The sequence below is a fragment of the Camelus bactrianus genome, chromosome 18, assembly GCF_048773025.1.
Source record: "Camelus bactrianus isolate YW-2024 breed Bactrian camel chromosome 18, ASM4877302v1, whole genome shotgun sequence".
Classification (NCBI taxonomy): Eukaryota; Metazoa; Chordata; class Mammalia; order Artiodactyla; family Camelidae; genus Camelus; species Camelus bactrianus.
Window position 1 is genome coordinate 7,689,572 of NC_133556.1, and position 16,791 is coordinate 7,706,362.

The window sequence follows — 16,791 nt, forward strand, 5'->3', positions numbered from 1 at the left end:
TCAGATCAGAAACAGAGCCACCAAAGGCCTCCTCCGGTGCCCCTTCCAGTCTGAGCAAAAGCTAAAGAGAGGGTCGTGTGTTGACACAACTGTGTGCTTCAGAGTTCAGCTCCCCTGCTCTGGGGCCCAGACCAGACCAAGGACGTCTCCTATGTCTCGGCTCATGCAGACCAGAGCCATGATTAGTCAGCTGCCTTCTCAGCAGAGGTGGACCAGGGTTCTCAACCTGTGGGGCCCTAAAGAATGGCAGAGTGTCTGTGAGATCTGAAGTTGCCTGCAGAGTGTGGGCTTATGCGCCTTCTTCTCGGGAAAGGGCTCCCAACCTTCGTCAGATTCCCCAAGAGCAGTTGATTTAAAGTAGGTTAAAATCTATCACTCTAGGAAAAGAAGGAAGAGCAGAAGGAGAAGGAAGGGGAGGATGTGTGTGTAGATCTATATAAAGGAAAGAAATACGTGAGTAGCTATTAAAAAAAAAACACCACGTTAAGGTCTCCCTTTCCAATCCCCATTCTAACACCCGCCAGGGCTGGATACACAGTGTTTTCCTTAAGTGGCCACTTATGGACGGCTCATGCTGTGCCAGGCCCTGTGCCAAGCACTCTGAGGACAGCATCCCCTTTCGGCATCCTCCCGGTCCCCTGTGGATCCTGGCTTCACAGCCAGTGTTGCTCCAAGCTGTGTTCTAGCCACTTAACCTTTAGGGAGGGTCCTGCACGTGGGCCTGTCCCGGCCCCGTCCACTGCTGAAGCGAGACCATGTGTGAGGGTTGGCGGATGGGGATATTCAAGGCCACAGGGCCTCCAGGCTGGGTGGAAGGTCTTTTTGGGTCCCTGTTTTTCTTCCCATTGAGCTGAGCTGCAGGCTTTGCAGACTCATGAGTGGAGGCAGCAGGTGGGCATGCTAGGCCCTGGTTCCTTGGTGCCAGCTCTTATCCTGGGTCCCCAGGAGTCTGAGCCCCCCTCATTTCTCAAAGGGAAGGACCCCAGGACCCCCTGTCCTCCCCACACTCCCCAGGTGCCCAAATCCACAGAGGCCTGGTCTCACCACCTGCCGTCCGGGCACCAAGTGTTTTATTAGAGTCCAATTTTTATCCGCACCGCGGAGGAGGGGGAAATTGAGAGGGAGGAACCCGGATCAGACCCCAGACCCCTCCCCCAACCGGAGCCCAGGGTATCTGCCCTGTCGGGCCAAGGAAGACTTCATGAGATCCCTGAGGGCCCCAGGAGGAGGGGGCTGGGAGCAGCAGAAGAGGGCTGGGGACCACTGCTTCCCCATCCTTAACCCAGGCCAAGGGCCTCAGTCTAGATACTACCCTTTCTTCAAAGAGCTGTAGCACCCCTCTCTGGGAGAGGAGGAAGTACTGCCTTGGGCCCCCTGCTCCTTTGTGCAGGCCCGGAAGCACATGCTCTCCTCTGCCTGCTGCCATCTGGCCCATGTCCCAGCCACTGGGCACACTGGGACACTGAGGCCCTCTCAGTCATTGACTGCATTGCTTTGCCCCCTCACAGGCTCCTCTTCCACCTACTCCTTCTCTCTTCCACTTCCTGACCCCAACCCCTTTTGATCTCAGGGTCAGATGCTGTTGTGGTCTGTATGTCCCCCCTCTTGTCATGCAGAAGGCCTGCTGGCATGGCCTTGACCCAGGGCATGCGGTGAGGAGGGGAAAGCCTGGCTTGGATAGGTGGGACCATGGGTGAGCTCCCAGACCCTCAAGCTGAGGCTTAGGGGCCCACTGAGTCTGGGCACTCCTGGGCTAGGGGAGGGCTTTGGGGAGGCTGTGGGGCCAGCCTTCAGCCCTCAGCCAGGGTCCTCCTGCTGCCAGCTCAGAAGGGAGTAGTTCCCCAGCCTGGATGGTGTGTGCCAAGGGTTAGGCCATCCTTCCTTCTGTCTGACTTAGCTCCTGCTTGCTGTCCCACCTCCATGTCCACCCGGTGACAGATAAGAGCTGAGGGTCTTCTGGAGTGGCAGGGGAGGCTCCTAGGTCTGGCACCTTCAAAGGATCCTTGGGTCCACTGAGCTGAGGTCCCCAGCCTGGTGAGCTGGCATCAAGCAGGAAGGAGGGCAGGGTGATCCCTGTGTTCAGAACGGCTCTTTGTTCCCTGGACATGGTGGTTAGGCAGGAGGTGGGGGTGGGGACCCTCTAGAAGCAGCAGAATCCAGTCCCTCCATGTCTGCAGGGCATCCATCCCCAAGGTCTTCTCTGGCCCCAGGACCTCTTTGTAGCAGTGGGGTGCAGGCCCCCCACGGGCCCTGGGGCCTGACCCCTTGCTGCTCCCTGTGTTGAGAGCATGAAGCTGGGTCTGCTGGGCTCAGAAGCCCCCACTCTCTGAGCTACTCCGGCTGTGGTAGCTGGGACTGGGGGTCCGAGAGGGGCTGCGCGTGCGGCTGCGGGTCCGACTGCGGCTGCTGTAGCTTCCGTGGCTGTGGCCGGGGCTGGGGCTGCGGCTGGGGCTCCGGCTTGAGTAGTCACTGCTCAGGCAGCTGGAGGAGGATGAGGGGCTGGGCCGGTAGTAGGGGATGGGACGCTTTCGGGCACTGCCGGGAGGGAAAAGCCGATTACAGGCCATCCAGGGCCCTGAGCTCTGCCAGTTCTGGGCCCTCAATCAGGCCTGGAGCCCCTCCCCAGCAGTGGCCAGGGCTTCCCTGCCTCAGTTTCCCTTGAGACTTGGCCTTGGAATTCTCCCTGCCTCCGCCCTACCCCCCGCCCTGCCCCAGCAAGATTGGACACACAGTGGTTACTTGCCAATTTCATGTGATCACTTTGTTTTTCCCTCACTTGTCTGCAGGGAAAGGGGACCAAGTGTCTACCTGACTGGAGCGGGTGCTCAGTATTTGTTGAATAAATGAAACTTACAAATATAGACAACTCACATTAGCCAAGCTAAGCCAAGTGGCTTCTGTGCATGGGAAGATTTGTCAGTATGGCCCAGTCCTTCTTCTTTGTTCCCCACAGAATGGAGGATTTTGGTTTTCAGGTCACTCGGAGGGAACAAGAAGGAGCCCCCTGGCCACTGCTGCCCCTGCCCAAGGCCTGGCCCAATCCCACCGGCCCTGCCCCACTCCTTACTCAGCTACCTCCCTCCGGCCTGGAGTTAGTTTGAAGCCAGGAGACTGTGACCCAGAGAAAAGAAAAGAGAGTTAAGGGGGCAACAGTGTCCCCATCACGTGGGGTTAATTCTGAGGAGGGAAACAGGTGCACATTAGTGGGAGGAGGAGGAGGCTCCCTGGGAGGGGGACTGAGGTGAGTGCCAGGTGGAAGGTGTGGAGGTCCGGCCATCTTAGGACCCCCTGCATATGGGGGTGTCTGAGGGCAAGCCTTAAGCCTCTGGTGTTCTGGCCTCTAGCTCTGGGGCCAGTGCCCCCTTCTCCCTCAGGGACATCTGGATCATCAAGGATTAGTAAGGGCTGGTTTGAGAATCAGACCAGGTTAGAGCTGAAAAGATGCTCAAGGAGCCCTGCTTATTTTTTGGACGTGAGAACCGAGACTCAGAGAGGCACACTGATATCCCAAGGCTGCCCAGCAAGTCTGAGGCAGAGCTGGGCTCAGAATTTTGTCTGTGGCCCTCTAACCCCTGTCAGGGGTCTAGGGCTTCAGGGTGATCTCCACAAATGCAGACAGTCATCTCACCTAGAGACCTAGGCCCAGACCCTTGAGTCTGGCCAACTGTGTGGGCAAAGTGGGAGGGGCTGGTTCCCCCCACAGCTGCCCCAGAGACCAGACTGGGGGTGCCCCCTCCTCCAAGTTTCCCAGGGGGCTGGGAAGGGAGCAGAGAGGTTAGTGAGAAAAGGAGAGGCAGAAAGACTGACAGCTGAACAGAGCCAGTCAGCTCACATGGGCATCTCCCCTGCAGCCTGTGGAAAGGGGGTCCACCTGGCCCCCAGGCTGGCCACAGGCCACTCAGCAGACTGGACCTTGAGATGAAGGAGAAAAGGAGACATCATTGCCAGGAGATGAATGTGGGGAGGGATGAAGGAGGGAGGGGCTCCAAGAGGGATGGCTGGAATCTTCCAGAGCTGAACACCTTGTCTGCTGGTGTACCCAGACCCAAGAACACGGCCCCTCCCCTCCATGGCCTTCAAGACCCTTCCCTTCTGGAGGCCTCCCTCCACTCAGTGAGCCTGCACCTGTCTCTCTGGTCCCAACTCTTCCCCAGCACCTCAGCCCTAGCCTGAGAGCTCTCTTCCCTTCCCTGAACCCCTACCTCCTCTTCTTCAGGGCCCTCCCCTCCCCGGACGGAGCAGGTTCAGTCCGTCGAGGGCCCCCGAGGTCCCTGCCCCTCGGGCCAGGCCCCTCCGTACCTGGTGATGCGCCGTGGCTCCATGAAGCTGGGCGAGTCCCGGCGCCGCTTGCGGATGGGCGAGTAGCTGCGGGAGCGGCGCCGGGCGCGGGCAGCCTCGGCCTCGGCGTGCCTCGCGCGGCCCTCGCCGTCCTTGTCCCTGCGGGGCCCCGGTCCGAGGTGAGCGACACGGCGCGGCCGGCCCGCCCGGTCCCGCCGCGGCCGCCACCCCTGGGCCCGCACTTACCGGCCCACGGTTTTCTTGGGCGACGGCGAGCGGCTGGGGCTGCGGGTCCTTTTCTCCGCTGAGCGCGAGCGGGATTTGGAAGGCGAGCGGCTGGAGCTCCACGAGCGCGGGTGTGGGCCCGGGCTGCGCGACGAGCTCTTCCCCTCCGGGCCGCCGTGCCTGCCGTGCGCGCCCGGGGACGGGGAGGTGCTGGCAAGCCGGGCGCGCGGGGGCCGCTCCTTGGCCCTGGAGGAAGGGCACGGCGACAGAGGGCTCAGCTGGGAGAAAGTGGGCGCCAGGGAGGGGCGCGAAGGGAGACGGTAGGGGTGCTGGCTGACAGGTAAGGGCTCGCGAAGGGAGAGAGTGGGCCCAGTGGAGAGGAAAGGACTCGGGAGGGGAAGGGGTTCTTTAGGGCAGTGGATCGAGCAGGGGCAGGGTTAGTGATGGGGAGGACGTGGTGTGTGTTGGGTGGGAGAGAGGTTCCCGGAGGAGGGAAGGGGGCGCTGGTAGGCGGAGAGGAATCCGTGAGGAAGAGGCCGATCCGGGCTGCCGAGGGAAAGTGATCAGGGAGTGTGGGGCAAGTGAGGGAGGAGGGTGCGCCGTCGTGGAAGGAGGATCTGGATGTTAGCAGGGGGTAGTGCGGGGATTGCTCTGCGGAGTGGTGGCGGGGGAGGGTCAGTGACCCGGAGGTCAGTGCGCGGGGAGTGAGAATGAGCAGGGAGGAGAGAGGGATCGGTGCGGGGAGTGGGGGGTGGGTGGGAGGAGACAGTGCTTAGTGCGTGGAGGGGAGCCCCGTGCGGGTCCGAGACACGCGGCTCCCTGGGGTCGAATCCACTCACCGTTTCCCATGTCCGCCGTGGCCTCGCTCGGAGCTGGGCTCGGGCCCGGGGCCGGGGGCGCCGCCGCCCGAGTCGCTGCTGGAGCGGGCCCTGCTGAGCGAGCGCGACGAGCCCCGGGGCGGCGCGGGCCGGACGCGCCGGCGGCCCCTGCGGCGGGGCGCGGACGCCGAGGACCGCGAGCGCCGCCGCCGTCGCCGCCGCCGCCGTCGCCGCCTGGCCGCCCCGCCCGCTGCGCGGCCTCCTCTGCCCTGCGACGACGGCGCCGAGCGCGGGCTCGGGCTCTCCTTCCCTTGCGCGGGCGGCGTGGCTGCGCCGGCCTCCGCCTGGTCGCGGGCCCTGGGCGAGGGCGAGCTGGGCTTCTGACGGGGAGAGAGGCAGAGAGGGCACGGAGGGGGTGGAGAGGGACACGGAGAGGGCGACAGAGGCGAGGAGAGACGGGGCAGAGACGGGGAGAGACAGAGGCGGAGAATCCAGAGAGGGAGAGGCAGAGGCAGAGCAGACAGAGAGGAAAGAGACAGGGAAAGGTTAGAGAAGCAGAGGGAAAAAGCGGAGACGGAGGAAAGGAGGAGAGACAGAGAGAGAGGACAGATCAAGAGAAGGAGCGAGAGATCCAGGGTGAGAGAGCGGGCGGGTGGGGTGGGGGGGAGAGAAGGAGAGGGGGCTTTCACCGGGCCCAGGCCAGGGGCTGCCAGTCCCGGAGCATCGCACACACGGTTCCCCGCGCCTGCCCTGCCTCTGCCTCTCCTGAGTGTCCACCTTCTGGCCTCAACAGTGCAGCTCATGCAAGGTTCAAGGCATGCAAAACACAAGAGGGACGGAGCGGTGGGGGTAGGGGGCTGACAGGGAGGGGATCCAGAACGGGCACGGGGGCTGGTTTTGCGCCCCCTCGACGGGACGGAGGATCCCGGCAGAGAGAAGAGAGAGGGCGGGCACCGGGAGGCCGGGCCAGGGCCAGCCTACCAGGCCAGGCCCCCCAGCGCGTGGGGGTGGGTGAGGGGATGGAGGGGGCACACGGCACACAGAGGGGGGTGGGGCGGGGCAGGACAACTGAACTCAAAACTGAACCGAAGATAGGGAGAAAAAACAGAAATAAAAAAACAAAATCCACAAATGTCATTAGATACCAAAATCAAAAACAATGTCTGAACTCCTGGGGAACTGACATTTTTCTGTTAACATTTTTTCTTTCTTTGTTTTCCGGCCCTGCAGAGACCTGTGGAGCTGTCAGTAGCACCCGACTGTCTTTCTGTTTCTCTCTTTTCTTTTTCTTTTTCTTTTCTTTTCTTTTTTTTTTTAAAGTTCTGATTTTTTAAGTCCCTCTTGGTTAACGTCCACTTACCAATAAAGTGGCACTTCCTCCTTTAGTAGGTAAGGTGTGTAAGAGAAGGGAAAAGTGTGGTAGCGTAAGTTCATCATTAGATTCACAAAAATGCAAGAGAGATAGAGAGAGAGAGAGAAAAACGTAACCACCCCATTCCAGGCCGAGGAGGCCACGCTGCCTCTGGAGGAAGGATGGGCAGCGCCCGGCTCCTCGGGCCTGAGCAGTCACCTCTTGGTGACCGCTGGATAGAGATGTCGAATGTTTTTCCAAAAGTGGAGTCAGTACACAAGGATGGGGATACAGAAAACCAGAAAGGGCACCTGGTACCATCAAAAGGGCCCTGGCTGGGAACTAGGGGTCTGAGAGCCTGCCACTGCCTCACTGAGTGACCCTTGCCAAGTTACTTCCCCATTCTGGGCCTCAGTTTCCGCATCCACAAAATGAGAGGGTTGGGCTTTGCTTTCTGATGTCCCTTCCAGAGCAAATATTCCAGGATCTCCTGACCACCCTCTCAATCCCCCTCCCTCCACAGAACTGACCCTTCCTCCTGTCCTTGGGTTTCTATCCACTAACAGTTGATAGCACTTATCTGTCTGTAAGTCTGTCCCTTAACCCCTCCTCACCCCCCCCCCCCCCCCCCCGTCACCAGCACCAACTTGACTTTGAACACCTCCAGGGCCGATTTGGTGTTGGAGTTGACTCAGTAACCTGTTTTTATCATAGTACTTGGCATCTAGTAGGGCCTCAATGGGGTTTGCTGAGGAAAGAAGAAATGCCCTTGCTAGGGCCAGGGCCAAACCAGGGAGTCCTAGAAAAGAGGCAGGATCTGGACCAAGCTCTTTTGGCAGGAGGAGAAAGCAAAACCAGCTGCCATGCCTCAGGGTACCTTGCTGCCCAGGACTGGAAGGGGCGTGGCTTCCTTGGCATGGCCCCAGGTGCTTCCTCCTGGGGTGGGGTGGTGCCCAGACCTCTCTGTACAAGCTGGATCCAGCCAGGGCATGAGGTAGAGGAAGAAGTCAGCCCCATGGTGGGGTGAGAGTGAGCAAGGCACAGCTAGCTTATGATTGCTGGCTGCAGCAGCCAATAAGCACCAGCCATAGCGGTGAGAGCAGCTGCTCAGAGCCAAACGGGCCATGAAGACCTGGGAGAGCCTGGTGTTTCTGTTTGGGGCAGAGGCAGGCATAGGTAAGCAAAATGGATATCATTGGGTACTGACGTGACCCTCTGAGCACTCTGACCTTCCTGATCTGGACCAACTCACCTCTGCTAAGAGAGATGGAGGCTGGGCTGTTCAGCCATGGCCGCTCTCAGAGAAATGGCAATCCATTCTCAGTAGACATCACCAGGAGACCCATGGCTCCCCTATCACATACCTCCACCCCAGTAGGTGGCCAGTGCCTCACAGCTCCCAAGCCCCCCGAAATAGGTTCTATCATCCAGCATTCTTTTCCCTACAGAAGAGATAAATGAGAAAGAAGTCTCCAGGAGCCTCAGATTTCTAATGTCTTTCCTATGCCCTGGGTTGTCAAAGAGTGTAAAGTGGACGGATACCATCTGCGGGGATGGGAGGTCCGGAGCCAACACACAGTAGCCCATACCCAAGGACATGCTGGACCTTGCCTTTAAGAAGCCTTTGCTTGTGACTTTGGTCAGCAGTCAGCAAGGCAAGTGGGCAGAATACTAAACTTGGGAATCAGGACTTGGATGTGAATCCTGGCTCCAGCCCGGAACCTGGATCTGAGCCAACTGCTTCTGATTCCAGGGAAGAGGCCAGTGGTGAAGGTCACCATGTGCCTTCCCATAGACACAGCAGGGTCCTCTCCACTTCCCACTGTTGGGCTGGGAGTGGGCTGAGAGTATTAAGAACAACAGTCTCATCTGTGTTTGGTGGATGTCCACCAGCCTCATGTTGCTGCCCCCAACCCTAGAAGTCCAAGCCCCCAGGCCAGACCCCCTGTGCTGATCTGGGTGCTTCCTGCCTGGCATGTCTTGAAGTCAAGCTCTTTCTCATTTCCCTCTCACCTCCTTCAAGCCAAATGGCTGCCAGAGCCCAAGAGAGTAATTGGTAAAGTGGAACACCCTGGGATCAGCTCTGATATGAGTTTGCTGTGAGACCTGAAGGAACTGACCAACTCTGGGAGCCTCAGTTTCCCCATTGGTAAAATGGGGGATAACTGGGTCATGGCTGGGTGGGCCTGTACAGGGGTTGAGAGGTTCTTTTCAGAAGACAACTGACTTATGGTCCCCTTAAAGGTGAGCAGGGCCAGAGCAGTGCAGGAAGGCCTGGGGCTCTGTGAGGTGTCTCCCAAGGGCCAGGAAGGAGGAGGATGGGAGGAAGGCTCTGCTGGGTAGGGTGGCAGATAGCACCTCCCTGGGGAGACTTCTAGAGCCAATCTCACCCTTATCCACCCATCCCTCCAGAAGCCCAGGACAAAGGGTCACCATGATCCTGCCAAAGTGTGAACCTCATCCTCAGTTTGGGTCTCATTCTTCCCAGGGACTGAGGGAGACCCAGGCCTAGACACCATGGCACTTCCTAGCTGGACAGGACTGTGGTGGCCAGGAGCCTCCAAACATCTCCTCCAGAAGCCTGCTCTTTGTGATTCCCATCCCTCTGGCCTCTTCTCCTCTCCTGCCCCACGCTAGCCTGGCTAATGTCTGTTACTCCTCTATTCTAGCTCAAGGTCACCACCTCCAGGAAGCCTTCTTCTGATCCTCACCCTGAGTTGAGTGTGCCCTTCTACCATCACACAGACCCTTGTTCCTTCCTCCTGTATGGACTGCGCCAGGCTGTGCCAGGGCCAGGGCTACCATCACCAGCAGGAGCTCCCCATCCATGGTTCAACTTTTTCCCTCTCATTGTCCTGGGCGATCTTTGTCAGTCCTTCAGCCTTGCAGGTGGGGGCCGTGAACACAGGCCTGCCTGCCTCTCCACTGGCAGGGACACCCAGATGGGGGCTGGCACTCTGAGCCAGCACACGCTCATCTAGTGTGTGCATGAAAAAATGAGTGAGTGAATCAGTGAGTGAATGAGGGACCTCACCTGCCTCTGAGCCCTGCTTGCAGGAGCCCCTCTGCTCCCTGGTACCACCTGCTCCCTGGCATCTTCTCTTTTGCTTATGTAAGACATTTTTGAGGGGAAAAACAAGGAGAACAGCAAGGGACGTGCACTCACCCGACCCTAGTATCCTCCAGGACGAGAACAAGTGAGCATCTGGAACAGCTACCCCTCTAACTCAGCATTTTGGGGGCCCTGGTTACATCAGGTACTCCTTAAAGGTGGGGCCTCCACTCCCCGAATCAGGCTGGGACAGTTTCCTCCATCAGACCAGCAGTGCTTTCTCCCTCCCTGAACAATCTCCTTGTCTGCCCTCCCAGCACCACCCAAGGTTGAGGAATGTTCTCATGCCTGAGCTCCCCAGGACCTGCGCCTGGGGCCTTTCTCTTCAAAGCTGAGGATGGAGGCCTACTGAGGCCTCAGAGGGTTGGGATGTCAAACTTCTACGGCAGCTCCCACGTGGGACAGGAAACAGTTTAAAGGGCAAGGATGGGGAGGTTGGGGTCCCTGAGAGCCTATCCTGACGTGTGCTCTGTGGCTGGATGAGCACTGAGTTGGGAGTCACAAGTCCCAGGACCTTGGTCTGGTTCTGCCCCAACATCTTGGGGGATCCCGGTCCCTGCTGACTCTCATTAAGCTCAGATTGTAAAATGGAAGGATGCTGGGGAACTGAGGAGCCCCGTCTGGGTTGGGTTGTAGTCCAGGCAGGGGGTTGGTGAGCTGAGTGTCCCCTCCATCTCTCAAATTGCCCCCCAGAGACTTTGCTAAGTAGACCATCTAGCCCAGCACCTGTTCCTGGCCAGCTCACATACCCCCTGAAGTTCAACTATCATTATGCCCGAAAGATGGAGCTGTGAGATTCAGCCCTGGTGCCAGCTGCTGCCCAGAGCCTGTAGCTCCCACCTAAAGCTCAGTCTACCACCAGGGCAGAGCCATAGGAGCCCAGCAGGCCCCGAAGGGTGGGACAGGGCTCTTTCCTCAGGCCTGACCTCAGCCAGAACTTCTTCCAGGATCTGGAGGCCACGAGGCTCAGCACAGGCCCCTCCACCACTGCTTAGTGCCCAAGGTGGCCCTGGGGACTGGCAGGGGTAAAGGGTGAGGGGCTGAGCAGCTACTCCAGACAACAGAAATCAAATTGGCTCAACTGCAGCATACAGTTCAGGGAGGGAACACAAACTTGGAATGCTAAACCACACAGAAATGCATTCGGACAACAAAATGAGAAAAAGAGGGTGTGAGGGAGGCTTGGGGCACAGGGGGTGGGGATGGAGAGGGAGAAGAAGGAGCAGGGAAGGTAGGAAAGAGAAGAATGAACCAGAAAAGTTGTTGGGAGAAGTCAAGAAAACTAAACGACAAACCAGGAAACACAGCTTTGTAGCTCATTTGGAGAAAATGCAAGTTACAAATGAGTAGTCACTAAAATAAAGAAAGAAAAGGGAGGGGAAGAAAACCAACCAGAGCGAGACTGAGAGAGAGAGAGAGAGAAAGAAAACCACATTCAAACCAAGCAGAGTGGCGGGGCTTATCTGGAGATGGGAGCGGGCGCACAGCGGAGCCGGGATACCTACCTTCTCAGTGGTCAGGGACGGGAATGCAATAATAAAAAAGAAAGAAGGTCTCCGCATTGGGATGCAGAATCGGGGGAAGACGGTGACTCTAGCTGCTCTCCCCCTCTGAATCAGCACGAGACAGCCCTGTGGCTTTCAGGCTAGTCCCAGGGATGGAAGGGGGCTCTTGCCCAGCCATTTCTGTTTGCTTTTTTTTTTTTTTTAACCCACAGGCTCCAAGAGCCAACCTTTCCTTAACTCTTTAAACAACAGAAAACCTCCAGAGGGCATGCAGGAAGCAGCTGATAGAAGCAAAACCACAGGGTGGGTGAAGGAAGGGCTGGCAGCATGGGGAGAGAGGCCCAAGTCAGAGAGAGAGATGGAGAAGAAGAGACAGAGAGACACAGGGAGAGGGACAGAGGGACAGAGAGACAGAGAAGCAGAACCAGAAAGAGACAAAGGCAGAAGAAAACAGAGACAGAGAGGCAGGAAGACAAAGAGGAAGGTGGACCCAGGCAGAAAGAAAAGACAAAAGCCGCTTAAACAAGGCCAATCAGTGGACAGATGGGGTGAAAGGGGATTGTGCATTTAAAAGGGAAGGCAACCACAGATTCAATTTGGAGGACTGACCCAGCCTCGGGTCCCCCTGGCTTCATCATTGTTGTAGCAAATTTCATCCCTCCTGCCTTCTGGCTTTATCCTGGAAGAAATGCCAAGTTGTCCCTTCCTATCCTGGCTGTCCCACTCCAGCTGTGGTCACTGCTTTTTCCAGGGGCTGGGGAGGGGGGAGGCCTGGGATGAGGCAGGTCAGGGAGAACCATGGGCACCTTTCCTTCAGGCCACCTATTAGGTGATGACATTCGAACCAGAGGCAGAGGCTAGAGAAGGGTTGGGGCCTTAACAGGGACAGATGGAGCCAAGGCAGGTGGCCATACTTCTAAGGCTGCAAACCCTGCACACACTTTCTGGCCGTTGTGCTGGGAGGGCAAAGCTAGCACCAGTCTCTCTCCTTAGGGGTGGAGGGAGGCCGCTGAAGGCACCAGGTGAGACGGGTGGAAGGACTTGTCCCACGAGGTCATCATACTCTTCTGTCCCATGTTACGTGACTTTGAGCCACTCCCTTCCATCCCTGTGCCTCACTGTTTATTCTCCCATGTGGTTGTGAACTGTAAGGGCTCAGGGCTCCCTGGGTCTGTGAAGCAGCAATCACGTAGTTCCGGCTTGTGTAATGCCGGGCCCACACGTACCCTGGTCTTGGTGTGGGCAGGCCCCCGTGTCAGAGAGGTGAGAGAACTGGGAGCACACCAGTGACATCTGGCAGGGTCCCCAGAGGGAACACAGAAGCTGAGACAACCAGAAGCCACCTCATAAATCCTCCCCATCTCTGCTCAGGACACCTGGAATGTGTTTTCTACTGACTACCCTCTTACATCTTAGCTGTGGCTGGGGTTCTTGAGGTCTGAGGGCTGTTATCTCCTTTTGGGTTTACTTCTAAAAAGCTGTGTGACCTTGAGCCGGTTACTTGACCTCTCTGAGCCGTAGAAAGCAGTAAGCAGTAGGACCCAGACTCCCTCTGGGGCTCAGCCCTGGCCTGGGATGGGACAAGTAGGAGATGTATTGGAGCCAGCATCCCACTGGCCTGTTTCAAGATCAGGAGGAATTTCTCTTGCCTGGGAGTACCTGGCTTTGAAGCCCTCACCTGAGTTAAACTCTATCAAGTGTCTTCAGCTCCCTCCTCCAGTGCCTCCTAAGGCTCTGAGGCAGGCACGGAAGGGGCGGATCAGCCATCTTATTCTGGATGGAATTGAGGATCTCACTGCTCTGGGAAGCAACCTGGGTGAACTGGGACAAGTCTCTCCCTTTCTCGGGATCTCCCAGCTTCCCTCCAAGGTTCCTTACAGACTGAGGCCCTGAAGCACCGTCTGCACCACTTTTGTTAATCTAAAAGCTGAAGCAGTTCCAGCTTATGCCCGCAGGTGGAGGAGAGGGCTGGCTGCTGGCGCTGTTGGTGTGGGAGTCGTTTTTTAAGAGTTATCTTCCCTTTTAAATTCTGAATACAAAGGAAAAAATAAATATAGAGATATGTACATGACTGAGGTTCACTTGAGATTCAAAAACCATCTCTGCATTAGAAGTTCCCACAGTAACACGCACAAAAGCAAAATTCTAGAACAACATAGAAGATAGGAAAAAAAAAAAAAGAACGAAAGATACTTTGCATTTCTGTACATCACAAAAGGAAAAGAAAAAGGGAAAAAAAAGGAAATACAAACAAAAACAAAACAACAGGAAAAGTTACATAAACTTCCCCACCCTCTTCCCTTGCCGGCTAAACAAGAAATGGAATCACAATATTACCACGTTTCAAATGGGAGGCTAAAAAAACAAACAAAAACATAGACGGGGTTAAAAACGGTGAGCTTTTCTTTTTTTCCGTTTGTTTCTCTCTCTCTTTTTTTTTTTTTTTTCAAAGGTAGCATCCAAGAACACCACCCGCCTCCCGTACTTTATCCCAAAGACTTTTTTTGGTTAATGGTAGTCTGTGACCCCAGCCCCATCTCACCTCCCTGGAGAGAGAACAGGTCTCATTTCACTCCTCAGAAAGACTTTGTAGGCAAAGAGGGGATGGGTGCGGGTGAGAGGCCTGGGATGTTCTGAAATCCCAGACCTCTTGGGGCCCAAAGGGTAGGGAAAGGGTTTGGGGAGCATGCTTTGTGAGTAGAGTAACAAAGTGCTGTCTTCTAGAAAAGTCCCAGGGTGATGACAAATTTTGTCCCATTTTGGGGAGAGAGGCAAGAGTGGGGTGCTGCCACGGCTTCCCTCCTCTCCGCTGAGGCCAGAAGCTAGGCCAGCTTCCCTGGCTGCTCTCTCCTGGGGTTTACTTAGTTGCTGTGGCCGTTTTGTCTGCACCGGCCCTGGGCCCTGGCAGGGATTACTGCTCAGGCCTCCAGGGTTGGGGAGGAAGGCCCTGATTGAGAGAACCTGCATTTCTGCACCTCTCAGAGGACGTAAAGTTTCCCCAAGAAAGTGTCTGGGGCACTGGGCTGTTCTGGCTCTGTGCCTGTGGGGTTGGGGGGTGGGATGCTAGCGCCAGTCTTTGTCTTGGCCACCCTCAGCTACTTCTGTCAGCTCCCTCCTACATCTAAGACATCGGAGTGATCCTCCCCACGTGGCCCAGTGAGGTGCCTTGGAGCCCAGGAGTCTGGCACGTTGTCCAAGCAGGGCAGTCTCAAGAAAGGACATGTCCTTAAACAAAGATTGATCTTGAGACTCAGAGCCTTTTCTCAGATGCCCTTGGCTTTCCTGGCTGAGGTCATGGGAGTAAGGGTGTTTGAGAAAAGAAAGGGAGTGAAAGGAAACAGCCAAAAATCAAAATGAAACTGACCAACATGTACATGTTTGCTGCTGAGACCTGAGGTCTGGGGAGGGGCAGCACCCCCCCTAACTCCCTGCTGAGACTGCTGGGGCAGCCTGCAGGTCGAGGGGTGGGGGAACTGCAGGCCTGCCCACACCAAATCCCCTGTGCCCATCCAGTGCCTCTGCCGGGACCGCAGCCCCCTCTACCCTGGACTCTAAGACTGACAGACAAAAGGGGATGAGGGCCTCCCCTGGGGCCTGGGAGAGCCTCCCACCCTGGCCCAGCCCATAGTCCTGGGAAAGGCTGAGAAGCCTATTGCTCTGCCAGCTCCTACCATCACCACACCTGCCAGGGGTCTCCAGGAGTCTGTGCGCCCCCTGGAGGATGAGTGGGAACAGTTTTTGAGGTGATGCCGGTGTGACTTTTCTGAGGGAGCAGTGGGTGCGCTGGGAGGTGCCTTAGGAAGGATGGACCATGGGAAGTGGAACCCGCAGGTTTGAGATACCTGTCCAAGTGTGGGCAGTGCCCAGGAAAGGACAGACTCCTTGGAGCAGGCACTTTAGAAGTGCAGCTCTGGAGTGGCAAGGGGACTGAGATGGGGGAGGGAGGGTCGGGATCTATCTGAGAGAGGGGGGGGGCTAAGACGGGGTTGAGGGAGGGAGGGCGTTCTAGAGGGGGCAGGACTTGGTGGGGAGAGGGAGGCTCAGGGCCCAGGTGATGCCCGGGGGAGGTCCTGACTCTTGAATCCTGCTCCTGACTGAGACCCCTACCAAAGTCCATGCCCCCTACCACCCCAATATGCCTGGGGGAAGGGAGGCAGGAGACCCTGACTTCTTTCCAGCTCTTTTCCCAAGTGGCTGGGTGTCCCAGTGGTCAACCTCCTCTGGCCTTCAGTTTGCCAAGGTCAAGAGTGCAGGCCCCCCTCCCCCACCGACACTAGGGCCGGGTGGGCGAAACATCCAAGCGTTCCCGACCGCTTGGACGATGCCAGGAGAGCGCCTGGGAGGCGGGAGCGGCCGGCCTCGCCCCCGTGACGCACTGACTGCCCCCTGCCCCGCGGCGACCCGGCCCCGACCCTGCTCCGCCCTGACCCAGCTCGGCGCAGCCCGCGCGGCGCGGGAACCCTCTGCAAAGCGAAGCGTACGTACATCGAGCGGGCTGTGCGCCGAGCCCGGGCGGCCCCCGTGCGCTCCGCTCCGCTGCCTGCTGCCGCCGTTCTGCTGGGGCGACCCCCATCCGCTGCCGCCGGACGGGGAAGGCGACCGGCTCCCGCTGGACCGCTGGCTGCCCGTCTTCCGCCCGTCGTCTCGGTGCTTGGGGCTCAGCCTGCATGGGGGGAGCCGGCGTGGGACGCCCCCTCTGCGAGCGGCCGCTGCCCGGCACGAAGGGCAGCCCCCTACCCGCGCTCTCGCTGGGCCGGGAAACCCTTCCCTGGAGAGAGCACGGCCCCAGCCCTTTCCAATTCAGGGACTGGGGCGCCCTCGGGCGTGGGCAGCAGCGTAGCCCCGCTAAACTTCTACCCACTAATTTAGTCGCTGTCTACCCACCAGCCCCGCTCCGCAGCCCTTGCGGGTGTTTAAGCTGCAAGTCCCCTCCCTCCAGCACAAAGCCGAGCTCCATCACACCAGAGCGCTCCCAGTGGCCTGGGACCTACCTGCTGGGTGATCTGGAATCACTGTAGTGGGAGGAGAGTGAGGGGCTGTGGGAGCTGCCGCTGCTGTGGCGATGGGACCTCCGGCCAGGGGACTCTACATGTGGCCTGGGAGATAAATCAGGCTGTACTCAAGTTCTGCCCAACCTCCCCACAGGGGATTTCTGTGCAGGCCTGATGGAAGCCACTACCTCCCCTGCCCCTTACTCCATAGCCTCCTACAAAAATACTGCAAACCATGTTGGGCCTAGAGCTAGTCCATGCGGGTCATGTCAGAATTAGGAAAAGGTGTCCTTTTCTCTAGACAGTCCCAGCCCCTCAAGACCTCCCTCGCCTCTCAGCTGGTGCCCTTTTGACAGGAATGAGGGGAAGCAGGGGAGTCACAGGACTGAGCTCCAAGGGAACCTGGCCTGGGAGGCCACAGGCCTGGGTTCCAGTTCCAGCTCTGCCGCTGACTCATGGTGGGGGTCGGGGGCTCTTGGCTTCCTCTCTAGGTCTGAATTTTTCCATCTGG

General features: G+C 57.9%; 1 protein-coding gene across 1 annotated transcript in view; it reads right to left on the reverse strand.

Annotated features, from left to right (window-relative positions):
- Positions 1–1,040: 1,040 nt before the first annotated feature.
- The window catches only part of SRRM3 (serine/arginine repetitive matrix 3), a 54,883-nt gene continuing 39,132 nt past the window's right edge, over positions 1,041–16,791 (reverse strand). Inside the window, exons 10-15 of the mRNA XM_074345899.1 lie at positions 16,281–16,385; positions 15,775–15,952; positions 5,343–5,701; positions 4,525–4,749; positions 4,300–4,437; positions 1,041–2,535 (exon numbers count right to left, since the gene is read on the reverse strand). Of these exons, the coding sequence (XP_074202000.1) occupies positions 2,310–2,535; positions 4,300–4,437; positions 4,525–4,749; positions 5,343–5,701; positions 15,775–15,952; positions 16,281–16,385 (1,231 nt within the window). The 3' untranslated portion in view covers positions 1,041–2,309. The remainder of the gene's footprint in view (positions 2,536–4,299; positions 4,438–4,524; positions 4,750–5,342; positions 5,702–15,774; positions 15,953–16,280; positions 16,386–16,791) is intronic.